Genomic DNA, 27,075 nt, shown 5'->3' on the forward strand with positions numbered 1-27,075 from the left:
GACCTCCTCCTCTTCTCAGATGGTCCCCTCCATTCTCTGAAGCCTGCATGAGAGCTCCTATATGTTTCTCCTGTGCAACCAACCCTAGACTCCAAGCATCCTCCCAGCTCACCTCCATCTATGCATCTCGTCTTTGGACTTGGTGATTGGACGCTTTATATCAGCAGTAGGGTCTCAAACCCTGCATCCATCCCTCTCTAGCAAGGCCTGCTAGCAAGAAGAGGAGAAAGCTTCCATGTCTCCTGCTTTCCTCTGAGGAAAGGTGCCTTGTGGTGAATGAACTCGTTGTTGGGCAGAGTGGAGAATGGTACCCCTAACTGCCCTCACCCACTCGGGGGGAAGGTTAGGTAGATTCTATTTCATCATTTAGAAGGCTGGCACGGCCAGGACTTCCAGGGAGGGGGCATTTTAGTGAAGCAGGAAAGGAGTTTGCAGAGAATTGATCTGTTTTAAAGGTCAGATTTGGAGAAAGGACAAGGAAATGAGTCTTGCTTATTTTTAAGGATATTTTCCTTTTTTTTTTTTTTTTTTGTCTCAAACCCCTCCTCCCATTCCAGGGATTTGTTGGATATAAACACTAAATACTAATCAACTGTTAAACGTTTAATCAAAGGAGAAGGTGAAATAAACTAAGGATCATGTTAGAGCCAGTCAGTTCTTCTACACCTAAGGGACCAGGAGCCATTCGAGTCCTCTGGGACTCCCTGCCCCATTCCTCAGGGTGCGTGGCTGAAGGGTGTCCTGCCCCATTCCCTCAAGAGAACAGTCACTTTTTATTAGAGGCCTCAGTCATTCCTGATTTACAAACCCCAGAAACCTCTGGTAGGAGATAGGAAGACAAGACCTGAGCCTCAACCTCAAGTCTGCCTCAGTCTTTTCTGACTGGCCCTAAAGTAGCAAATGGTCCTTTGAGCTCAGCTCCTGAAGAGTGTTCCAGGATGACTAAAAAGGGAAGGGTGAAGCACTTTGTGGGAGGGGCTGGTTGTGTAGGGCTACAGAGGTCATTATGGCCTGCTGACATTGAAGTCCACAGTCCATCTGCCTAAGCTCTTTCTATTCCTTTCCACTATCATCACCTTCCCAAGACTGCAGGGGCTAACACAGCAGGGAATAAAAGGGTGAAGGAATGAGTAGATGCTTGTGGGGATATTCAAAGATTCCTTTATGCCAAGAAGCACAAAAGACCAGTGAGGTATGCCTCGGTCCAATAGGTCTTCCTTGGCAGCCAGCAATACATTGTTTCTTTGTCTTCCAGGTCCTAGTTAAAGAGCACAGAGAAAATGGAGATTCCAACTAAGGTTGGATGATAGGACAGTGGCTTTCCCTTCTCCAGCAGCTGGATGAGGTTCCTGGGCTCCACACATCAGATGGGTTGGTTTGTTACAGCTGTTGCCATGTTCAGAGACTGCTCAGAGATTGAAATGAGAGCAAGGAGCCGGGCGTGGTGGCGCACGCTTGTAATCCCCGCGCTTGGGAGGCGGAAACAGGAAGATCGCGCTGGTTCGGAGCCAGCCTCGCTGGCTTAAGAGACCCTGTTTCCAAATAAAAATATAAAACAGGTCTGGGAGTGTAGCCCAGAGGTAGAAGGGTTTCGAGGAACCCCAGTACCACCAAAAAAAAAAAAAGAAAGAAAGAAAGAAAGAAAGAAAGAAATGAGGGCAAGGAGACCAGGCTCTTTGACATGAATGGGGAAACCTAGTCAGAAATGTTCATCAGACACATCACAGGCTCTAACTGCCATAGGACCTTTCTGATCTGTTGGATCACAAGCTGAGGGTCTGTGCATGGCGCCAGGTGAAACCCGAGTCTTCCCAGTGTTAGGTGAGGGAGGGCTCAAGTTGGGTTGTGTGGAGCCTGCTGTCCTTTGGATCCCTTGGACCTCGTCGACTCTGGAGACAGATGATGATTAGATCTGTCTCCAAGCTTCTAAGCATTCTTTTTATTTATCATTCCTCTTTTCAAATCTGTTAGCAGTTACCTCCCAGGAGTATCCCCCTGAAGTGAATAGAGCTGAGAAAGGGGAGAGTACAAGAGCTGATACTGCAGCACAGTTCCAGGGTAGATGCTGACAAGTTACTGAACTTTGACTGTGAAGTCTTCCCATTTATTTTTGAAATGGGAGTTGATGCCTTTTGTACAATGTTGTCAAAATGTCTTTCCTTTCCTTTACTCAAACATAGAGCATCAAAAATGAGTATCATTAATAAAGCCAAACCCCAGCTTTTCATTGGGGCTATCTTCCTCTTCCTGACCTGCTGCCCTTCATATTCCCCGCCCTTTGGACTGTGTCACACATTTATTGTTGGTATTTTCATTGTCTTGGCCTTGTGGAAAACAAAAGGCCTGGCTCTAGATCTAATCAAATGGGCTTTCTCCTTCAGAGCGTGTTGATGACACAGCACCTACTTAAATGTCTGCCTTATACATTATTTGATCCCACAGTTAATAACAGATTTATCATGTATATTTGCTATTGAAAATGGGAATGTGATCCTCATAATTACTGGTCTATTTTGTATGTTGTATAAAGCTTGTAATAGAGGTTTAAGGTGGGCCGGCTGCAAGAGCACCAAAACTTCTCACCTTCAGAACTACTCTTTTTATCTGATCGTGGGAATGTCGTCTCTTCAGTGCAAGATTGCGTGGCCTCATGTTGAGGCTGCTGCCCAGTCCCGCTAACTCCTTGTCCCCTCCTCAACAGAAGAGACATTGCCCAGCTAAGCATCTGAGAAGCTGGGTTAAAGCCCTTGTGTGGGTTTGGTTTAGTTTCCTATTGCCTACATATTTCCTGTTGCCCTGTCTGGTGAGCAGGGTAGTGACCTCCAAGTTTTTAAATGAGCTAGATGCCCATCCCCCCTCCCCCAGTTACCAAGCCTGGACCAAAGCACTTTGATATTCCAGGTGTGGTTTTGCTCTGACGTGGGAGAGCCCCACCATTTTCACAGCCTGGCCAGCAAAGTGAGAACCTAGGATTATCCCCGCTGATGTACGTAAGGCTGCTGTCTCCAGGAATTTGTCCCAGCCCTCTTAACTGGCAAAGGAAGGAGACTTATCACTGGCCATTGCACTGGGAGACTTTCCTTACTCTTGGCTTCTCAGCTTGAAACCCAGATTTACCTCCAAAGAGAGGTGAGAAAAAAAATTGTAAATAGATTTGCTACAGAGCAACTCAGGGTTGGGGTGTGTTTTAATTCTCCTGATCACTTGAAATAATCTGTAGGCTGAATGCTTATGGGAGTGGGGGAGAAGTGTGACTCCAGGGTCCTTCCCTTCTGTGAAGCTCTGGGGGTGGAGTACAGGGCACTACACTGAGCTGTCTGTCCTAGAAACCCAACCTGCAATCAACTGCAAATCAGATTCTTCATGTTCCAGTTGTATCTTTCCCTATTGAATTTCAGTCCCTGGCTATATGGTCAAGGTGGCTTTCTGTTAAGTCACCCTAATTTAGGGAATAGGAGGGAAGAGAGGAAGGCCACTATGACTCTGCCTTCAAGATTCATCTTTTAAAAACAAAATGAAATAAAACTATAACAACCTTCAAAACCACATGCAAAAAAGAAAGGATAACTGTTTAACTGAAGGAAGGGTTTGGTTCCATTCAACTCCACGTTCATTGTGCCTTTACTTGTGTTAGATTTCTGTGCTTTCCTCCTTCCCTCTTTGAAGTAATTAAAATCTTCCTTGATAACTGCTGTTTCTTTCTTTCTCCAATAGTTTCTGACAACTTGGTTGTTTCTGTCTCTAATCATCTTAAATCTCATTAAATCTCATTCCACTGGTGGCCAGAGGGGCCTAGCCTTTTTTAATGTCTAACCTTTGTCCTTTCTCACGGTGACCAGCATGGAAGTCACAGTCAACACTGAATAAAAGACTAGAATGATGTGTTTGCGCGCATGTGTGTGTGTGTGTGTGTGTGTGTGTGTGTCCATCCGTCTACATGTGGATCAATTTCTTTAAATATTTATTGTATGATTTATTTTGGAGTTATATTCTAATTTCAGTACTCCCTCTCCCAAATAGCACTGATTTTCCCCCTCCCCTCTAAAATGTATAAACTGGTCTCAGGTTGGATTATTTGGTACATTTCTTTCTTCTGGATGCTGTGCAGTTTAATTAAACCTCAAAAACAAAACAAACAGAAAACTGTGTACTCTTGTCTGGAATACTGCCTCAAGGATGGCTTAGGGTAAGCATGATGCTTTGATTCCAAGTCCCCTGAGAAAGTACATGTATGGCTTGAGCAGAAGTAATTTTTGAGGGTTTTCTCTTCTACTGTGTTTGAAAGTCACAGTTCTAATCAGCCGTGCTGACATGGTATTCCGACAGTCATTGTTCTATTTACTACTCAGCTCCCTTCAGCTGTGGTTTCAGGGGACTCAGGAGGCCCCCTGGTCTTGTGTCCGTTCCTTGTATTCCTTATGATTCTTTCTACCTGTGCCACGTGGTTGATTCACAAGTTGACCTTGGAAGAGGGGGGGAGCGTGGCATCCAGGCTCGTGTGTATTCCTTTTTCTGGGGGTGCTGGCAGTTTGTCTTTTTAAACTGAAATCCTAGGTGGGTTTCTTGAACTTTGACTTTAGGTGTGAAAAGTTCAACCAGGCATTCTTTGTTTACTGTGGTCAGCTGACATAATCACCACTAAGGTTTAAGGGGCTTACCTTGCATTTCATCACTAGCAAAGGTCTGGAAATCAGTTCTCATTTCAGTTCATAAAGGGTGTGTTGATGAATCACTCAATTTAGATATAAAAACCTATGAGAGTAAAGGAGGGGGGAAAACTCATTTCATTTTCATTCATATTTACCAGATTGGCTGAATTTCTGATTATTTGACCCATATTTGTTATTAATATGATTAATAAACTACCTATTTATTGATTTAATTGTTCTTCCTGACTTTCAAGTAGCTGGCACAGGGAGCTTGCCTAAATGGCCCTCAACTTCCTAACCCTGCAAGCTTCTCTGTCCCACTGGGATGGTAGTGCTAGTCTGGGTCTCTGTGTGTGCTCACACCCAAAAGAGTGCCAGACCGGTCCTTCAAGTGTGGTTTGATTCCTCCATGACGCTGTGAATGAGTTAGGTGATAAGAACACTCATCTGTCCACCCTAATTACTATTAAGGCACAGCTGCTTGCTGTGATTGTGCCTTTCAGGTATTTCCTAACCCACTCTAGGCTTGACCTGTGCAGCCCACTGGAAGGAAGATGCCTCTCTTGACTTCCTAGTACTCTGCAGACAGAGGTAATGGAATGGAAATGTCAGTTGGGATCCTGGACACCCCAGAGGATAACTGAGAAGGGCTTCACCTTTGACATCACTGGAGCTCCGTCTGGATTGTCTTTACACAAAAATTAGATTATCCATTCTAGATTTAGGGCTGTGAGGACCACACGTTTGGGCGGGATGTAGTGGCTTGAACCTGTAAATCCCAGCAACTCAGGCTAAGGCAGGACGATCACAAGTTGGAAGTCAGCCTGGGCAAGGCCCAGTCTTAAAGAAAAATTGGAGGTGTAGCTCAGTGCAGCCCTGACCCTCTCTACTCCCAGTACCACATATAAAAGACTACAGATACGCTATCTAACCACAAAAAATGTTCGTGCAAAGCGTGAATGTCCACTTGTCCCTTTTATTCTGTCATTGGCAAACATTTATTACTTATTTTATTCTGTACCAGACAGGCATCTACAAATGGTTAAGACTCGGTCTTTGTTTCCAAGAAGCCCACAGACTAGTAGAAGACTTCAGTACAGCTGTTTTTTATTCTTTATGTTGAAATAGGGTCTCACTGAGTTGCAAAGGGCCTCATTAAGTAGCTGAGACTATCTGCAAACTATGATCCTCCAGTCTCAGCCTCCCAAATGCTGAAATTGCAAGCATCTGCCACCATGCACGCCTGAGACTGTTTCAAAAAAGTTGGGCTGTGGATGTAGCTTGGAAGTAGAATGCCCCTGGGTTTGATCCGGTGCCGCACACAAAAGTAAGTCTTCTAATTTATATTTTTCATTAAAAGCTCAGCTTGCTGCCTCTATAATAGTCTTCCCTGACCCTGAAACCCTAGTGTTTGGCCATAAAAGATTTTTAAATTAAAGGGCTATAATTCTTTCTACTCCCTACAATGTGTGGATTAATGTTAAGGAGGTAGACAGACTATAATATTCTTACAGTGAACAAAAATAAAGAATTGGTGTCCCCCCCCCCTTTTCTTTTTTGGTACTGGGGATGGAACCCAGAGGCATTCAACCTCCGAGCTACACTCCCAGTCCTATTTTTTATTATTTTGAAACAGGCTCTCACTAAGTTGCAAAGAGCCTCACTAAGCTGAGGCTGTCGGTGAATGGCGATCCTCCAGTCTTAGCCTCCCGAATGCTGGGATTACAAGCGTGCACCTTGACCACGCCTGGCTCTATTTTTTATTCCTTATTTTGCCTTTTTTTTTTGTGTGTGTGTGTGTGTGTGTGTGTGTTTAGGGATGGAACCCAGGGGCATTCGACCTCTGAGCTACACCCCTTGCCCTATTTTTTATTCTTTATTTTGAAACAGGGTCTCACTAAGTTGCAGAGGGCCTGACTAAGTAGCTGAGGCTCTCCTCGAACCGCAATCCTCTGGTCTCAGCCTCCCAAATGCTGGGATTAGAAGCGTGAGTCACCACACCCGGCCAAATTGGCCCTATTTCTTACGCAAACGTAAATTCTTGGCCCTGTTTCTTCCTTCCTTCCTTCCTTTCTTCCTTCCCTCCTTCCTTCCTTCCTCCCCTCTTTCTTTCTTTCTTCCTTCCTCTCTTTCTCCTTTTCTTTTCTTTTCTTTTCTTTTCTTTTCTTTTCTTTTCTTTTCTTTTCTTTTCTTTTCTTTTCTTTTCTTTTTCTTGTACCGAGGATGGAACCCTGGGCCATTCTACCCCTGAGCTACATTAGGTAAATGAATGAGGGTAGGGGGTGGGGGTTGTAGCTAGGAGGTAGAGCACCCCTGTTTCAGCTCCCTAGTGCAGCAAAACAAAACACCGTTGCTTCGGGTGCCAGAATATCCAAGACCCTTCATTGCCACCAAGATGTTGTGGCCTCAAACCCTGCACACTCGTTTGCATCATGCCTTGCAGTTAGAACGGTGAGCAAAGCGCCCAGCATCATGCCTGGCACACAGAACCGGACCCAAATGGCATTATGTAGTAGCTCTCTCTGAAAGTAGCCCATCAGGATAATAAAATTGGGTACGTTTGGTAGTGAAAAGGGGCAAAGAAATCTTGACACCTCCAGTTAAAAAAAAAAAAAACCCAAACCGGAAGTAGAGTCTCGTAGGGACAAGACTACATCTCCCGCCCAGCCTTGCGGAAGGCGGGCTCGACGAACCAGCGCCATTCACCGCCACCGCGCGCCTTCCCGCGGAGGCCCCGGATGTATCTCCGCCCTCCCCACCTAGTGGGCGTGGCTTCAGCTTGGCCCCGCGTCCTGGGGCCGTCTTACTGGCTGTGGGCTTTCGGTCTGGATTGGACGCGGAGAAAGGGGCGGTGGCCAAGGCGCGCGGCGCGGCGGCGACAGCCAATCCGGAGCGAGACTGGGCTTTGGCGCGAGGCGGGAACGCCGAGGCTGTGCGGATTTGGCGCGAGCTGACTTAGGAGCTCCCGGGGTGGTGTCTGTGTGGCGCTGGCGGTGGAGAGTCTCCGAGGCGGTGTGTGAGACGCGACGAGGCGCCTGCACTGAGGTGACGACCCTGAGGGCCGGGCAGGGTGGGGTTGCCGCGGAGGCCCGGGGACGGCGGGACCGGGCGGGGGAGGGCCGCTGCGCGGGCTGCGGAGTCCACGAGGCCCCGGGCCAGGTGAGCGGAGAGCCGCGGTCGCCGCGGGACGCGGGGCCGTGCGCCTCGAATGGCTGCCGGCAGCGAGTGGTGCGTGTGTGCAGGAGCTGACACGCAGGGAGGGAGTGCCCAGGGTGGGGTTGAGCGCCGGGGCCGAGGGAGGACAGCGAGGTCCGAGCGCGGCGTCCGCGCGGCGGTGGTGGGCCGGACTGACGACGGAGACGTTCTGCCTGCCCGGAGTGGAGGAAGTAGAAGTATCGGAGAACTCGATTAAGATAAATTGATTATTTCTTTCCTAAGTGGTTAAGAACTTGGCCTCTGGTGCCAGAAGCAGGTTCTATCCCTGCCTTTCTGTGCATCTCGGTTATTTCATCTTTAAGATAGTTGTAAAACTTAAATTAGTTAATATGTCAAATGCTTATAACAGCATCTTGCACACACTAGTAGACAACAAATGTTATTACATAGATTTGGGTTTGAAGCAGAACTAAATGCTAAAATATTTACTTTTTTTGGAGGAGGGGTTCTTTCTTCTTTTTTTTCTTTTTCTTTTTGGACTGGGGATCAGACCCAGGGCGGTACACTTGCAGGCAAGTGCTTTGCCACTGAGCTACATCCCAGCCCTAAAATATTTACTTCTAAAATGGGTGTTCATCAGGAAAGAGATTCCAAGTTAGTTATTTTTCCTTAACTTATCTATTTACAGGCTTCCCTGTATCCAGCTGTGTTGCTATCATGCCTCAAACCCGGTCCCAGGCACAGGCTACAATCAGTTTTCCAAAAAAGAAGCTATCTCGGACATTGAACACAACCTCTAGAGACACTAAACTAGAACCAGCAAATGTCCAGGTTACACCCTGCTCTCCTGCAAAAATTCTGCCTCTTAGCCCCAGAAAACGTCTGGGTAAGCCTTCCATTGTATGAGTACAACTTTTTTTGTGTGTGTGTGGTACTGGGGGTGGAACCCAGGGGCTTTTCTACCTCCGGGCTATACTCCCAGACCCATTTTATACTTTATTTGGAAACAGGGTCTCACTATGTTGCGAGAACCTCACTAAGTAACTGAGGCTGGCTTCGAACCTGTGCAATCCTCCTGTCTCAGCCTCCCAAGTACTGAGATTATAGGCATGTGCCTCCGTGCCTACTTAATTTTTTAAATTTTGAAACAGGTTCTCATTATGTTGTTGAGGCTGGCCTCAAACCTGTGATCCTCCTGTCTTAGCCTCCTGTATACTGGGATTACAGGTGTGCACCACCAAGAGCATTTGTTTTTATGGGATGGGTGATATTTGGCTGTATCTGGAGACACTTTCAGTTATAGTGGCTGAGGAGGTGCTTGCTACTGGCATAATGGATAAAAGCCATCCTCTACAACAAAGAATGATTTGGTTTAAGGTGTCAGTGAGAAATTCTGTTTTAAGAACTTTTTTTTTGCCAGGCATGGTGGCACACGTTTGTGATTCCAGTATTTGGGATACTGAGACAGGAGGATCACGGGTTCAAAGCCAGCCTTGGTATTGTAGAGCGGCTCAGAAACCTAATGAGACCGTATCCAAATAAAGAAATAAAATTGGGCTGGGTGCGTAGCTTAGAGATAGAGTGCTTCTAAGATTCAATCTCAGTACTTTAAAAAAATGTTTTTGTTTTTGTTTTTTCTTTTTTCGGTGGGATTGAAGATTGAACACCAGGTATTCTGAGCTATACCTCCAGCCCTATTATTTTTATTTTGAAACAAGATCTCACTAGGTTTATGAATCTCATTACTTGCTGAGGCTGTCTTGGAATCTATAATCCTACTGTCTCAGCCTCCCAAGTTTTAGGATTTTAGAACAATCTTAGAATTTCATCCCACTGGAACCCATTTGGTTTTTACCAAATAGTAAGGCTCCCTGCTGCCATCTGGTGGTCAATGTTTGCTTCTAGGTGAGAAGGCTTTATTTTGTGGTTCAGATAGATTTTTTTATACTGGCCACTGCTTTGAGTGACCACGTCTAATTTTAATGTTTCAGGTGATGACAACCTATGCAACACCCCTCATTTACCTTCCTGTTCTCCACCAAAGCAAGGCAAGAAGGAGAATGGCCCTCCTCGTTCACATACACATAAGGGACGCAGATTGATATTTGACAGTCAGCCGACAATTAAGTCTCCCAGCAAAAGAGAACAGGCCAGAGTTAATCAAAACAAAGTACTCTCCTCAGTTCAAAAAGTTCAAGAGAACACAACAAATTGTGAGCAGAAATGTCCTTTGGAGAAAGAATCTGCACGTATGCGACTATTCAAGCAAGAAGGTAAGTTCCTACATAGCAGCTATTAATTAGTGCAGCCATCATAAACAGACCTGATGACTCAAAGTGGAAGCCAGTTGGTCTTTTGAGTCACCTTCAGTTGTGTCTCATTGTCCTTTTATGTCTGACACAGGTACTTGCTATCAGCAAGCAAAGCTTTTGCTGAATACAGCTGTCCCGGATCGGCTGCCTGCCAGAGAAAAGGAGATGGATGTCATCAGGAATTTCCTAAGGGAACACATCTGTGGGAAAAAAGCTGGAAGTCTTTACCTTTCTGGTGCTCCTGGAACTGGAAAAACTGCCTGCTTAAGCCGAATTCTGCAAGATCTCAAGGTACAGAGTCTGAATTATGATGCTCTTGCTAAAAATGCAACTTAGCTTTTGAGGGTTAAGGAAGAATAAACATTTAGGAGATTTCAGGTTTCCTCAAAATAAGACTTTTGTGAATGTTTTGTCTTAACTCTTTCCAAATGAAAATAGAGCTGCTTCTTTTATACTGTTAGCTTGCAAAGATATTTCAGGTTTCATTCAGATCTTTATCTGAGACCAAATAATTCCTGTGTTTGCATTTTTCTCTAGAAGGAAATAAAAGGCTTTAAGACTATCATGCTGAATTGCATGTCCTTGAGGAGTGCCCAGGCTGTATTTCCAGCTATTGCTCAGGAGATTTTTCAGGAAGGAATATCCAGGCCAGCTGGGAAGGACATGATGAAGAAACTGGAAAAACATATGACTGCAGAGAAGAGCCCCATGATGTAAGTATTTCTCTGCTGCATATTGCTTTGTGAAAATCTGCAAGGTCTATTACCCACAAAAAGAACATTTCCTATATTTGGTTTATAAGAAGTAGTTACATAAACTTGTAGGAATGAAAAATAGGCTTTCTAACTTTAATTTGGAAAAAAAGTATTTTATTTATTTACTCATTTTTGTGGTGCTGGAAACAGGGTCTCTTAAGCCAGCGTGGCTGGCTTGGAACCTGTGCCATCCTCCTGTTTCCGCCTCCCAAGTGCGGGGATTACAAGCATGTGCCACCACGCCCAGCTTTATTCTTTATTTTTAAACAGGTTCTCACTGTGTTGTGGATGGCCTGAGTAGCTGAGGCTGGCCACAAAACTGTGATCCTCCTATCTTAGCCTCCCAACTACTGGGATTACAAGTGTGCACTAACACAGCCAGCTTGGAGAAAATTAAACTATTTGCTTAAAAACAACTAGGTGTTAGCTGGGCGTGGTGGCACATGCTTGTAACCCCAGCACTTGGGAGGCTGAAACAGGAGGATTGCACAGGTTCCAAGTCAGCCTCAGCAACTTAGTGAGATCCTGTTTCCAATTACATTATAAAATAGGGCTGGGGTGTAGCCTGGAGGTAGAAAGCCGCTGGGTGTGGTGGCGCATGCTTGTAATCCCAGCATTTGGGAGGCTGGGACAGGAGGTTTGCAGACAGCCTCAGCTACTACTTAGGCCCTTTGTAGCTCAATGAGACCCTGTTTCAAAATAAAGAATTAAAAAATAGGGCTGGGAGTATAGCTTGGAGGTAGAATGCCCTTGGGTTCCATCCCCAGTATCGGGAAAAAAATTAAAAAAATGTTTAGAAAAGAAAAATAAATAATAAGTAATTTTTTATTTTTTATTTTTTTATTTTTTTATTTTTTGGTGGTACTGGGGTTCCTGGAAGCCCTTCTACCTCGGGGCTACACTCCCAGACCTATTTTTACATTTTTATTTGGAAACAGGGTCTCCTAAGCCAGCGCGCGGCTGGCTTCGAACCTGCGCGATCCTCCTGTCTCTGCCTCCCAAGCGCGGGGATTACAAGCGTGCGCCACCATGCCTGGCTCTTTTTCTTTTTTTAAAATTTTATTTACGCCGGGCGTGGTGGCGCACGCTTGTAATCCCCGCGCTTGGGAGGCAGAGACAGGAGGATCGCGCAGGTTCGAAGCCAGCCGCGCGCTGGCTTAGGAGACCCTGTTTCCAAATAAAAATGTAAAAATAGGTCTGGGAGTGTAGCCCGGAGATAGAAGGGCTTCCAGGAACCCCAGTACCACCAAAAATAAATAAATAAAAATAAAAAAGAAAATAAAAAAAGAAAAAGAAAACAATTAGATGTTTCTCATTCATGATGGAAGTATCTTTCTAACAGTGATTGTGTATCAGTTACAATCTTCAAACTCTACCTTAGGAATATGACCGAAAGTTACTTCAGATAAACACATTGAAGAATTAAGGTGACTATGGAGCCGGGTGTAGTGGTGCAGGCTTTTAATCCCAGTACTTGGGAGGCTGAGACAGGAGGATTGTAGGTTTGAAGCTAGCCTCAGATACTTAGGTTGTCAGCACCTTAGACCCTATTTCCAAATAAGAAAAAACAAAATAGGGCGGGGAGTGTAGCCTGGAGGTAGAAGGCCCCTCGATCCCTTCCCATTACTACACACAAGAAGGTGACTATGGTGCTAATTGTTTCTATTTATCTACAGTGTGTTGGTGCTGGACGAGATGGATCAGCTGGACAGCAAAGGACAGGATGTATTATACACACTATTTGAATGGCCATGGCTAAGCAATTCTCGATTGGTGCTGATAGGTTGGTTCTTAGTTGTTAATGGATCTGAAGTTTTGGGTTTAAAATTTGTTCAGCTTGAAATGGAGATGTAGTTTAGAAGTAGAGCACTTGCCTGGCACACATGAGACCCGGGGTGCTCCAGTACTGGGAAGTAAATAAGTCGTTTCAGCTTATTTCTCACCTATTTTATCTTAAAGCAGCTTTCTGCTTTGTTGTCAAAGCAAGGAACTAACTATAATTTGAATTTAAGGTTTTTTTTTTTTTTTTTTTTTTTTTTTTTTTTTTTTTTTTTTTTGCGCGGGTCTGGGGGTGGAACCCAGGGGCATTGATCTCCTAGCTATACCCCCTGCCCTATTTATTTTTTCTTTATTTTGAAACCGGGTCTCACTGAGTTGCAGAGGCCTAAGTAGATGAGGCTGTCTGCGAACCGTGATCCTCCAGGTCTCAGCCTCCCAAATGCTGGGATTATAAGCATGCGCCACCACGCCCGGCTTAAGGTAAAATCAATTTTTAGTTTGAGTAAAAATGACATATTAGTTGTACTAAAGCATGAGCCTGTAGTCCCAGCTAATCAGAGGGTTGAAATGGGAGAATTGTGAGTTCAAAGCCAGCTTGGGTAACATAGCAAGACCTTGCCTTTTATTTAAAAAAAAAAAAAAAAAGACATGCAGGCTGGCAGGGATAACTCTGGTAGAGCAAGTGCTTAATATGTGTGAGGTCCTGGTTTCAATCCCTAGTACCCACCAAAAAAAAAACAAAAAACTGTATTTCCGAAACAGTAGATTTGGGGGGTTTGGGTTGTGCTTATCAGTGAACAATTCTAAACCTGACTTAAAAAGAATATTCTACAATTATATACATCTTACCTCATAGATGCACTTTTACCTCTTGTAGTGGGTGGAGGGTATATGGTAAGCAACAATTGGAATACTGGATTACAACTGGAATTTTGTATTTATCTTTGGAGGGTTTAGTTTTCCTTTTAGGTTGATTTGACTTACTGTTATTTCAGGTATTGCTAATACTCTGGACCTCACAGACAGAATTCTGCCAAGGCTTGAAGCTAGAGAAAAGTGTAAGCCACAGCTATTGAACTTCCCACCTTATACCAGAAATCAGATAGCCACTATCTTACAGGACCGACTGAATCAAGTAAGTGCCAACATCTGTTTTGTGGGTCACCTTTGTTAAGGAAACCTAACATCAGTTCTAAAATATTTTGCTTTGATTGATTTACTAATGGTATATGAGCCACAGTGGGAACATTTCTGTAAGTTTTTGTATATGGCTCTATTTATTAAATGCCTCAGTGTTGAAATAAAAGGAATTAGAGCAATCACTCATGCCTTTTTTTTTTTCTTTTTTGGTGGTGGTTGGGTGGTTGTGATGGTGATTGTGTACTGGGGATTGAATCCACTAGCAATCTACCTCTGAACTATACCACCCAACCATTATTTTATTTTTCTTTATTTTTGTACTTGGGGTGGAACCCAGGAGCCTTCTACCTCTGGACTACACTCCCAGGCCTATTTTATATTTTATTTGGAAACAAGGTCTCACTAAGTTGCTGAGGCTGGCTTTGAACCTGTGTGATCCTCCTGTCTCAGCCTCCCAAGTACTGGGATTACAAGCATGCGTCATCACGCCTGGCTTTTATTTTATTTTATTTTATTTTATTTTATTTTGTTTTTGGTGGTACTGGGGCTCCTGGAAACCCTTCTACCTCCGGGCTACACTCCCAGACCTATTTTATACTTGTATTTGGAAACAGGGTCTCTTAAGCCAGCAAGGCTGGCTTCGAACCAGAGTGATCCTCCTGTCTCCACCTCCCAAGCGTGGGGATTACAAGCGTGCACCACCATGCCCGGCATTTTATTTTATTTTTATTTTTGCGGTACTGGGGATGGAACCCATGGACATTCTACCTTCGAGCTACATTTTTTATGTTTGAAACAGGCTCTCACTGAGTTTCAAAGGACCTCACTAAGTAGTAGCTGAGGCTGTCTGTGAACCACGATCTTCCCTTCTCTGCCTCCCAAATGCTGGGATTAAAAGGGTGCGCCACCACGCCCCGCCTTATTTTCTTTTTTCTTTTTTGTGGTACTGGGGATGGAACCCAGAGGCATTCTACTTCAGAGCTGCATTCCCAGCCCTATTTTTGTATTTATTTATTTATTTATTTAGTAGTAGGGGTGGAACCCAGGGGCTTTTCTACCTCTGGGCTATACTCTCAGACCTTTTTTTTTTCCCCAGTACTGGGAATGGAATTCTACCTCTGAGCTATACCCCCCAGCCCTAATTTTTTATTCTTTGTTCTGAAACAGGTCTCACTGAGTTGCAATAGTCCTCACTAAGTAGTAGCTGAGGCTGCCTGCAAATCACAATTATTTTGTCTCAGCCTCCCGAATGCTGGGATTGCACACCTGGCTCTCCCAGACCTATTACACTTTATTTGGAAACAAGGATCTCACTAAGTTGCTGAGAGCCTAAGTAGTTGAGGCTGGCTTCAAACCTGTGTGATCCTCCTGTTTCAGCCTCCCAAGTGCTGGGATTACAAGTGTGTGCCACCACACCCGGCTTATTATTTATTTTGAAACAGCATCTCACTAATTTGCAGAGGGTCTCACTAAAGAGCTTAGGCTGTCCTCGAACCTACAATCCTCCTGTCTCAGGCTCCCAGATGCTGGGATTACAAGGGTGCACCACCCCGCCTGGCCCAGTTTTATTTTTATTTTGAAACAAGGTCTTGCTATTTTGATGAGAGTCTCACTGCTTGCCAAAATGGACCTTGAACCTGCGACACTCCTGTCTCAGCCTCTCAAGTACTGGGATTACAGTTGTCTCACTAAATTGCAGAGGGCCTCACTAAGTAGGGCTTTATTCTTTATTTTGAAACAGTGTCTCACTAAGTTGCAGAGGGCCTACTAAGTAGCTGAGGCACCCTGATCCTCTCCTCCTGTCTCAGCCTCCCAAATACTGGGATTACAAGCATGCCCAGCTTTCACATTTTTCTTTAATGGCCATTAAGAAATAGGGCCTAAGCCAGGCATGGTGGTGCCTATTTGTAATCCCAGCATTTGGGGGGCTGAGACAAGAAAATTGCAGTTTGCAGACAGCCTCAGCTACTACTTAGTGAAACCCTTTACAGCTCAGTGAGACCCTGTTTTAAATTAAAGAATAAAAAATAGGGCTGGAGGTGTAGCTTGGAGGTATCAAAGCCCCTGGGTTCCATCCCCAGTACCACAAAAAAAGGAAAGAAATAGGGCCTACAGCCATACCTGGTGGTGCATGCCTGTAATTCTAGTACTTGAGCGTCTGAAACAGGAGGATCATGGTTTGCAATGAGGCCCCCAGCAACTTTGTGAGACTGTTTTAATAAAGAATAAAATAGGGCCAGGCATGGTGGCGCATGCTTGTAATCCCTGCGCTTGGGAGGCTGAGACAGGAAGATCGCAGGAGGTTCGAAGCCAGCCTCAGCTACTTAGGCTTTCAGCAACTTAGTGAGACCCTGTTTCCAAATAAAGTATAAAAATAGGTATGGGAGTATAGCCCGGAGGTAGAAAAGCCCCTGGGTTCCACCCCCACTACCTCCCCACACCATATATATATATATATATATATATATATATATATATATATATATATATATATATATATATATATATATATATATAATAAAATAATAAATAATAAAATAAAAATAATAAATAATAAAATAGGGTGAGAATGTGGCTCCAAAGAAGAATGTCCCTGGGTTTAATCTCCAATGCCAAAAACAAAATGCTATTTAGTCACTTTCAAAAGAGAAGGCACACACACACACTTTTTTTTTTTTTTTAACAGCCTCACTAAGTTGTTGAGGCTGGCCATGAACCTGCAATTCTTCTGTGTCAGCTTCTCCAGTACTAGGATAACAGGTGAGCGCCATCATGCCAGGCTTTTTTTTTTTTTTTTTTTTTTTTTTTTTCATTCATTTATTTGTATGTGTGTGTGATACCCCAGGGGCATTCCACCTCTGAGCTATATATACTCCAGCCCTGTTTTATTTATTTTTGAAACAAGGTCTCCTTAAGTCTCTGAGGCTGCCTTTGAACCTGAGATCCTTCCATCTCAGTCTCTCAAGTATAGGGATTACAGGTGTGTGCCACCACTCCTGGTTTTATTTATTTTTTTCCTTAGATACGTGAAAACATTATCTCCATTTATTTACAAGCAGAAAAGGCATTTCCTAAGGGGTGGCCAATCAGGTTTAGACCAAATTGTGAAAAATATGTCTAGAATCTGCACTGTAGGGAGAGAATCTTACAGTTCAAATTGTCATCTTCTGTGTTTTTCTCAAGGTATCTAAAGATCAGGTTCTGGACAGTGCTGCAATTCAGTTCTGTGCCCGCAAAGTCTCTGCTGTTTCGGGAGATGTTCGCAAAGCATTAGATGTTTGTAGGTGAGTTATGGCACTCTTGGCTGCTTTTATTAAAAATAAATAGAAATGGCTGCTAATTGTCTCATGTAACTCAAGTGAATGTGGCTTAAGAGGCTTCATTCTGGTACTTTTTATGCTCAGAAAGGAGGACTTGTTTCTCAGTGGGGAGCTCTGGATTTCCACCGTGTTAATGTCTGAAACATTATCAGTCCATTACCTACAGTGGGAGAAATAAATGAGATGTTGCTGGCACTCCCTGTGGTGATTATAGATTGGTTAATTACATTTGTATTAAAAAAGACTCCAGTTTACTTTTCCATTAGCTGGTCTCAAGCAGGTTTATTTATGGACCTGAACCATCTTTGCCTTTAGATTCCCTTCCCTTCCCTTCTCTTTCCTTTTGTGGGCACCCTTCTTTCCTCCAGTTGGTAGTCCCCCACAGTCCTCCTCTAGCTCTCTTTCTCCCTTCCCATCCCCCGGCCCCTCCTGCTGGGGAAAGCCTCTGTGCTGACTGATGAAATTTCTTCCCTCCCAGTAGGGACACTGGGCCCATTAAAAAGGTCCTTGCTGTGCTGGCCCGCTGGTCCCACCTCCCCTACTGCCATGCAGAAGATCCAGCTTAGGCTTATGGCTTCCTGTGGGCAAAGCACATTGGAGAGAGCAGTGGGAGAGTAAGCTCTTCCCATTGCTAGAGTGCATGATCCCGAATTTGAAAGTTTCTGCTAGTCAGCAAACTACTTGAGTAAAGACTGTAACTATAAGCAATAGCTATGTAGGCTAGCATGGTTGAGCCTACACATATCCTATAGATATATGTACACACATATCTGCTGTGTGTATATACATGTACATGTGTGTATATAAAAGATCCTTTTAGGTCTTCTGTGTGTGGATGGTCCTAGTTTTATTAGTCACCCATACTAATCTTTCTTCTACCTATGGCTTTTTCTTACTTTGCTTTGTTGTCTTTTGGAGTTTTCTTTTTTAGGTACTGGAATTGAACTCAGGGCCACTCTGCCTTTGAACTACAGTCCCAGCCCTATTTTATTTATTTATTAAAAATTCTTAGCCGGGCGTGGTGGCACACGCTTGTAATCCCAGCATTCGGGAGGCTGAGACCTGAAGGATCGTGGTTTGCGGACAGCCTCAGCTACTTAGTGAGGCCCTCTGCAACTCAGTGAGACCCGGTTTCAAAATAAAGAATAAAAAATAGGGCAGGGGTGTAGCTTGGAGGTCAAATGCACCTGGGTTCCATCCCCAGACCTGCAAATAATAATAATAATAATAATAATAATAATAATAATAAAAATAAATATAAAATACAATTCTCTGTGTGTATGCATGTTGTACTAGGGATGAAACACAGGGTCATTCCACATCTGAGTTATACTACCAGCCTTATTTTTTGTTGCTTATTTGTTTTTTGTCTACTGTGGATTGAGCCCTGGGACATTCTACCTCAGAGCTACACCCTCACTCGTGTGTGTGTGTGTGTGTGTGTGTGTGTGTGTTGCTGGGGATTGAACCCAGGGACACTCTACCTCTGAGCTGTACCTCCAGCCCTATTTTTATTCTTTTTATTTTAATTTATTTGGAAACAGGGTCTCACTAAGTTGTGGAGGGCTTCACTAAGTAGTTGAGGCTGTCGGTGAACTGTGAACCTCCGGTCTCAGCCTCCTGAATGCTGGAATTACAAGTGTGCGCCATCACGCCCAGTTTTTTTTTTTTTTTTTTTTTTTCTTTTTGCAGGTCTGGGGATGGAACCAAGGGGCATTTTGAAACAACATCTCACTAAGTTGCAGAGTGCCTCACTAAGTAGCTGAGGCTGTCTGCGAGCCAGGATCCTCTTAGGCTCTCAAATGCTGGGCATGGTGACACACGCTTGAAATCCCTGCGCTTGAGAAGCTGAGACAGGAGGATCGCACAGGTTCGAAGCCAGCCTCAGCTACTTAGTGAGGCTCTCAGTAACTTAGTGAGACCCTGTTTCCAAATAAAATAGGTCTGGGAGTATAGCCCAGAAGTAGAAAGCCCCTGGGTTCCACCCCCAGTACCACACCAAAAAAAAAAAAAATGCTGTAGTTACAAGTACGTGCCACGTCACCTGGCTTTTTTTTTTTTTTTTTTTTTAAACAGGAACTTACTAAGTTGTTTTCAGGACCTCACTAGGTTGCTGAGGCTGGCCGTGAACCTGTGATATTCCTGTCTCAACCTCTGAAGTACTGGAATTACAAGCCTGCGCCATTATGCCCACCTGAAATAAGAGGTCCCCCCCTCAGTTAATGCAAGCCTCACTGAGTTCCTTTCCTAAGGCTGGTACCAAACCGGCAATCTTCCTGTCTCAGCTCCCAAATCTGGGATTGCAAGCATACATTACGTGCCTGGCTTTTTGTCGTTATTGTTTTAAAACAGGGTTTGAGATAAGATTGCAAGTTGAAGGCCAGCTTCAGCAATTTAGCAAGCCACTCAGCACCTTAGGGAGACCTTATTCCAAAATAAAAAGAGCTGGGCGTGTAGCTAGAAGGTAGAATGCCCTTAGGTTCAAACTCCAGTACTAAAAGAAAAATGTGTTATTGGTCCAGTGTATGATAACTTACTTGGCATCTATAAGAGGAATGTGTACTGTTGAAGTTTTACAAATCCCTGTTCCATGAATTATTTCAAAGCAATTAAGTTCCTTTTAGCTGAGATAAAATCTAGTTTTGCTTGGGGGCTTTAAATTTTTGAAACATGTTTTTAGTTAATGTGCCTGCTTTTGAGTTTGGTGGTTTGGTGTGGTGTTTGGTTTGGCTCAGACTAAATTAATTTTAGAAATATTTTTTATAGGAGAGCCATTGAAATTGTAGAGTCGGATGTCAAAAGCCAGACTATCCTCAAACCACTGTCTGAATGTAAGTAGTTTATCTTTTTCCTGTCTTTTTTTTTTATAATCAGAAGCTTAACTTTCTGAGGAAAGTGATAGAAAGATGAAATAAATGTAGTTACATGCACACTTACCCATTTCGCTGTCATGTTTGGTCAGTTTCATCTATTTGGTTTTAATCATTGTGTTACTAGAAGTGAATTACCCAGGATCTTACATAAAGGACTAGGATAGAGCAAATTTTCTTTCTAAGATCTAGGAATGAAAACTGTAGCCAATAAGGTGGAATCAGCTTCCCTCTGGGTACTTAGGTTGAGTGCCTATAGGTGAAAGCAAATAAGGGGGAGCCGGGTAAAAGAGCTGGCTATCTTACACCTTCAAACAAATCTCAGTGCGAAGGTACAAAGGTCACGTGGCTGCAGTGAACAGTCTTATCACAAGTGGCAAAATTAACTTTCCCTTCTCTTCTCATTCATGTAAAATGACCGTGAATGACATATCTTGTCAGTGTTTAATATCTAGTGTTAATCTTTAGAAACAGAACAGTCTGACTTTGTTTCTTCCTTCATTTCTGTACTGATTGGGAGTACCAAAAACAAATAAAAGAAGTTGTAAATTCCTGGCATAAATTACTAATCTGTGTGTGTGTGTGTGTGTGTGTGTGTGTGTGTGTGTGTGTGTGTGTGTGATCAAATCCAGGGCATTCTGCCTCTGAGCTACACTTCAGCCCTTTTTATGTTTTATTTTGGAACAGTTTCTCACAGAGTTGTTGATGCTGGCCTTGAACCTAAGATTCTCCTGTCTTAGCCTCACAAATACCGGGGAATACAGGTATTGCTACATCACACCCAGCTAATTCCTATCGTTTGGCTTCTGATAGGTGTGAGATTGGTTTTTAATGGCTCCAGAAATCTATAGGGATCCTGATTTCAATAAATATGAGAGAAAACTTTCTAATACATAGAACTAGCTTTTTTTAAGCATAGGAGTTCCCTCACATTAAAGATAACTCAGACAAGAGCTGAACACAAGACCACATGTTGGGATTGTTTTCGGGGGGGATTCAGCCATTGAGTAGGGAGTAAGACTAGACCACTGCATCCCTTTCAACTTTAAGATTCTGTTACTTGATCTGGTAGCTCTGCTTTCTCCATTAGTCCTCTGCCGCATCCCATTTGTAGTAATGAAACAGGCAAATTGTGGGGCAACTGCATGGTCTCAGGAAGTAACTTCAGGCAAAGGTTGTTACAGAGCAGATCCCTCCTCAGTCTTAGCAGTCGTGCATCTCCTAACAATGAGGCCATAGTCCTATGCAGCTTGTTGGCAGTTTCCCAGCCTCCGGCTTTTGAGAGGGTGCTATCTGCTAGGATATCCAGTGACATTTTCTTGAGTGTTGTTCTGCAGATCAGCTTGGGCAAGTGAAGCAGACTTCCAAGGTCATTTGGGAAGGCCATCTGGAGGACTGATGAGGAATTCACTTTACTATCCACGTTTTTACATTTATCGGCCGTTTTGGTTCAAAATATTTGGGTTGTTTTTCTGACTTTGTTGTGTTTTATTTTTACTTGGTTATCATTTTTGCCTCAAGGTTCTGTTCTTTACCTCGGAGACATTAAGGATTTCCAAGGCAGGAAATAATAGCTCTTTTTGGTCCTCATTGTTTCTTGAGGCAGATTTTTGTCTAACATTAAATTACATTCTACAGGACAAATAGCTTGCCATTCTGCCCAGAGAAAGGATAACCTTATTTTCAAATCATCCCACATTACACTGGGGTCTTTATGAGGATGGTGTTGTCTTTCATCCTTTGGCTTCTCCTTAGAGTTGGAACCTGTGCTTCGCTATCATGTGACCCTGTGACTATATTTGTACTTCCTTTAGCTGAATCTTATATCATCTGTCTCAGCACGCATACAGATAGTATTTTTTATTTACTTATTTTGTGGTACTGGGGATGCAACCCAAGGGCCTTCTACCTCCGAGCTACACCCCCAGCCCTATTTTTTATTCTTTATTTTGAAACAGGGTCTCGCTGATTTGCAAAGGGCCTCACTAAGTAGCTGGGGCTGTCCTCGAACTGTGATCCTCTTGTCTCAGCCTCCCAAATGCTGGGATTACAAGCATGCACCACCATGCCTGGCTCATAGTATTTTATAAATCTAATGAAGAGCCAAGTATGGTGCCATACCTCTAATCCCAGTACTTGGCAGGCTGAGACAGGAAGATTTCAGGTTTGAAGCCAGCCTCAGCAACTTGGCAAGACCCTATATCTAAAAATAGGGCTGGGAGTGTAGCTTGGAGGTAGAATGCCCCTGGGTTCAGTTCCACACACACACACACACAAAAAAAAGAATCTGATGAAATTTGATTTATTTTACATAGGTAAATCATCTTCTGAGTCTCTGGTTCCCAAGCGTGTTGGTCTCACTCACATCTCCCAAGTCATTTCAGAAGTTGATGGTAACAGGATGACTTTGGGACAAGAAGGAGCACACGATTCTTTCCCTCTTCAGCAGAAGATCTTGGTCTGCTCTTTGTTGCTCTTGACCAAGCAGCTGAAAGTCAAAGAGGTCACTCTGGGAAAGGTAAGTTGGGGATCTCAGCAGATGTTTAGGTAAAGAGAATGCTTTGCAGTGCAGATATTTTTCAAAAGGATTATCATGCTCCAGCTCATATGAATTAAAAATATATTTCAAGCTGGGCGTGGTGGCGCACACTGTAATCTCAGTACTTAGGAGGCTAAGACGGGAGAATCACAGGTTTGAGGCCAGCCTCAGCTACTTAGTGAGGGCTTTCACTACTTAGTGAGACCCTATTTTAAAGAATAAAATAGAACTGGGGTGTAGCTCAGAGGTAGAACACCCTTGGTGGTTTTATATCTATAATAGATATAAAAATATAAGATGGGCGTCGTGGTGCACGCTTACAATTCCAGCATTTGGGAGGCTGAGACCTGAGGATTGCAGTTCGTGGACAGCCTCAGCTACTTAGGCCCTCTACAACTTACACCCGGTTTCAAAATAAAGAATAAAAAATAGGGCAGGGGGTGTAGCTTGGAAGTCGAATGCCCCTGGGTTCCATAACCTTACAATTTTGGGGGGTAATATCTAGGATTAAACCCAGGGGCTTTCTATCTCTGAGCTATATACCCACCCCTTTTTATTTTGAAACAGGGTCTAAGTTAACTGCATGCTGGCCTTGCACCTGGGAGGTTGAGATGGGAGGATTGCAGGTGCAAGGCCAGCATGAAGTTAACTTAGGAAGATCCCGTTTCAAAATAAAAAGGGGTGGGTACATAGCTCAGAGATAGAAAGTCCCTGGGTTTAATCCTTGATACTACCCCCCAAAATTGTAAGGTTTGCCGGGCGTGGTGGCGCACGCTTGTAATCCCCGCACTTGGGAGGCAGAGACAGGAGAATCGCGCAGGTTCAAAGCCAGCCGTGTGTGCTGGCTTAGGAGACCCTGTTTCCAAATTTTAAAAAAATGTAAAAATAGGTCTAGGAGTGTAGCCCGGAGGTAGAAGGGCTTCCAGGAACCCCAGTACCCAAAAAAAAAAAAAAAAAAAAAAAATTGTAAGGTTATAAGATATATGTCTTTGGAGACTCTAGTTCAAACAGATTAAAAGGTTTAGGAGCTTGGGTTCTGGCTCTTCAGTGAACTTAACTGTGTGACTTTGGGCAAATCAAAGTGGCGACATTTGTGATCCCAGCATTTGGAAAGCTAAAACAGGAGGATCGTGGTTCATGGACAGCCTCAGCTACTTAATGAGGCTCTGTTTCAAAATAAAAGAATAAAAAGATAGGACTAGGGGTGTAGCTTGGAGGTAGAATGCCCCTGGTTTCCATCCCCAGTACCACACACAACAATAACAAGAAAAGATAAATGATTTTTTTTTCTTTTTTTGGCAATACTGAGAATTGAATATACATGCTAGACAAACACTCTAAAACTGCGCTAAGGAGCTATGGGTTGTTTTTTCTTTATTTTATTTGTGTGTGAGTGTGTGTGTGTGTGTGTGTGTTAGTGTTACTAGGGATGGAACCCAGGAGCATCTATTTCTGAGCTATATCCCAAGCCCTATTTTATTCTTTTATTTTTATATTTTTATTTATTTATTTTGGTGGTACTGGGAGTGGAACCCAGGGGCTTTTCTACCTCCGGGCTATACTCCCAGACCTTTTTTATATTTTATTTGGAAACAGGGTCTCACTAAGTTGCTGAAAGCCTCACTAAGTAGCTGAGGCTGGCTTCGAACCCGTGCGATCCTCCTGTCTCAGCCTCCCAAGTGCGGGGATTACAAGCGTGCGCCACCACACCCGGCTATTCTTTTATTTTGAAACAGGGTCTCACTAAGTTACTGGGACTGGCCATGAACCTGTGATTCTCCTATCTCAGCGTCCCAAGTACTGAATTATAAGTGTGTGCCAGCCAGGTGTAGTGGCACATGCTTGTAATCCCAGCATCTGGGAGGCTGAGATAGGAAGATCGCAGTTCATAGACAGCCTCAGCTACTTAGTGAGACCCTTTGCAACTCACTGAGGCCCTGTTTCAAAATAAAGAATTAAAAATAGGGCTGGGTGTGTAGCTTGGGGATAGAATGCCCCTACCAAAAAAATTAAAGTAGGACTGGGTGTGTAGCTTGGCCGTAGATGTCCTTGGGTTCAGTCCCCAGTACCACAAAAAAAAAAAAAAAAAAAAGTGTGTACCACCACACCTGCTGTTGTTTTTTATTTTGAAACAGGGTCAGGGCCGGGTGTGGTGGCACACACTTGTAATCCCTGTGCTTGGGAGGCTGAGACAGGAGGATCGCACAGGTTCGAAGCCAGCCTCAGCTACTTAGTGAGGCTCTCAGCAACTTAGTGAGACCCTGTTTCCAAATAAAATATAAAAAATAGATCTGGGAGTATAGCCTGGAGGTAGAAAGGCCCTGGGTTCCACCCCCAGTACTATACACACACACACACACACACAAACACACACACACACACACACACACACAAATCTGAAACAGGGTCTCACTGAGTTGTTAGGCTGGTTTCAAACCTGCAATTCTCCTGCCTCTGCCTCTCAAGTTTTGTGATGGATTACAGGTATATACCACCATGCCCATCTGATATGTGCCTTTTTTTTTTGTGGTGGTGGTACAGGGGTTCCTGGAAACCCTTCTACCTCCGGGCTACACTCCCAGACCTATTTTATATTTTTATTTGGAAACAGGGTCTCTTAAGCCAGCAAGGCTGGCTTCGAACCTGCGTGATCCTCCTGTCTCTGCCTCCCAAGCGCGGGGATTACAAGTGTGCGCCACCATGCCCGGCTTTTTTTCTTTTCTTTTCTTTCTTTTTTTTTTTTTTTTTTTTTTTTTTTGTGTGTGTGTGTGTGTGTGTGTGTGTGTGTGTGTGTGTGTTGTTTTGTTGTTTTGTTTGTTTGGTTTGGTATTAGGGATTGAACCCAAGGGCATTCAACCTCCAAGTTACACTCCCAGCCCTTTTTATTTTATTTTGAAACGGGGTCTCACCAAATGGCTGAGGCTTGTCTTGAACATGCGATCCTTGTGTCTCAACCTCCTAAGTACTGGTATTACAGGCATGCACCACTGCCCGGCTAAGACATAACTTTTAAGCAACATTTCTTCTCTTTTCTTCCTAGTTACATGAAGCCTACAATAACGTCTGTCGCAAACAGCAGGTGGCAGCTGTGGACCAGTCAGAGTGTTTGTCACTTTCAGGGCTCTTAGAATCTAGAGGCATTTTAGGATTAAAGAAAAACAAGGAAACCCGCTTCACAAAGGTACAACTGATTGCTTTCTTATGACAATATTTTTATTTATTTTATTTTTGTGGTACTGGGAGTGGAACCCAGGGGCTTTTCTACCTCTGGGCTATACTCCTAGACCTTTTTATACTTTATTTGGAAACAGGGTCTCACTAAGCTGCTGAGAGCCTCACTAAGTAGCTGAGGCTGGCTTCAAGCCTGTGCGATCCTCCTGTCTCTGCCTCTCAAGTGCTAGGATTACAAGCGTGTGCCACCACGCCTGGCTAATTTATGACTTTTTTTTTGGTGGTGGTGGTGGTGGTAGGACTGGGATGATTGAACCTAGGGGCCTTTCCCAGACCTATTTTTTTATATTTTTATTTGGAAACAGGGTCTCTTAGGCCAGCTTCACACCTGCGCGATTTTCCTGTCTTGCCTCCCAAGCGCTGGGATTACAAGCGTGCACCACCACGCCCAGCCTTTATTCTTTATTTTGAAACCGGGTCTCACTGAGTTACAGAGTGCCTAAGTAGCTGAGGCTGTCCACGAACTGCAATCCTCCAGTCTCAGCCTCCCGAATGCTGGGATTACAAGCATGCGCCACCATGCCCGGCTATGACAATATTTTTAATTGTCCTGATTTGGAGATATTTTTCTTTGCTAAAGTAAAGATGAAAAATGAACACAATTAGGCCAGGCGTGGTGGTGCACACTTGTAATTCCAGAAAGAAAAAAAAAGGAAAGGGAAAAAATGACTATAATTAGATAAACAATTTGGATTTTGTTAGGTGGATTTAAGGTGTATTGTGAGGAGCAGAGTGATAAGGGATTTTGTGTGTGTGGTAGGGCATTCTACCTCTGAGCTTACCCCCAGCGCTTTTTTTTTTTTTTTCCTTTGTTCTTTATTTTGAAACAAGGCCTCACTAAGTAGTTGAGGCTGGCATCAAATTTTCAATCCTCCTGTCTTAGCCTCCCTAGTACTGTTGTTTTGTTTCTAGATCATTTAGAAAAGTAGTGTTAGCCGGGTGTGGTGGCGCGTGCTTGTAATCCCAGCATTTGGGAGGCTGAGACAAGAGGACTGCGGTTTGTGAGCAGCCTCAGCTACTACTTAGTGAGGCCCTTTGCAACTCAGTGAGACCCTGTCTCAAAAGAAAGAGGTGTTACTTGGAGGTAGAATGCTCCTGGGTTCCATCCCCAGTTCCTCAAAAAATTTTGTTTGCTTCTTAGAGAAAAGTTTAATATGGAATATGATATGAGTTAGTGTAATAACAACTTTGCTTTGTGAGTTCTTCACCATGAAAAATTCTTTTCTCTTTGCAGGTATCTTTGAAGATTGACGAGAATGAAATAGAACATGCTTTGAAAGACAAAGCTTTGATTGGAAATATCTTGGCTACTGGGTCGACTTAA

The 27,075-nt window shown here is 43.7% G+C and overlaps 1 protein-coding gene across 1 annotated transcript; it reads left to right on the plus strand.

The window, feature by feature from the left end:
• Nucleotides 1-19: 19 nt before the first annotated feature.
• CDC6 (cell division cycle 6) lies at nt 20-27,075 on the plus strand (the record flags this gene model as incomplete). The annotated part of the gene is made up of 12 exons (XM_080714052.1): nt 20-262; nt 8,510-8,691; nt 9,797-10,078; nt 10,209-10,408; nt 10,655-10,830; nt 12,549-12,655; nt 13,647-13,786; nt 16,975-17,075; nt 19,878-19,942; nt 22,297-22,499; nt 25,561-25,701; nt 26,986-27,075. The coding sequence occupies exons 2-12, from the start codon at nt 8,523-8,525 to the stop codon at nt 27,073-27,075; spliced, it is 1,674 nt and encodes a 557-aa protein (XP_080570178.1). The 5' UTR covers nt 20-262; nt 8,510-8,522.

Source organism: Muscardinus avellanarius, assembly GCF_963383645.1.
Source record: "Muscardinus avellanarius genome assembly, chromosome: 16".
Classification (NCBI taxonomy): Eukaryota; Metazoa; Chordata; class Mammalia; order Rodentia; family Gliridae; genus Muscardinus; species Muscardinus avellanarius.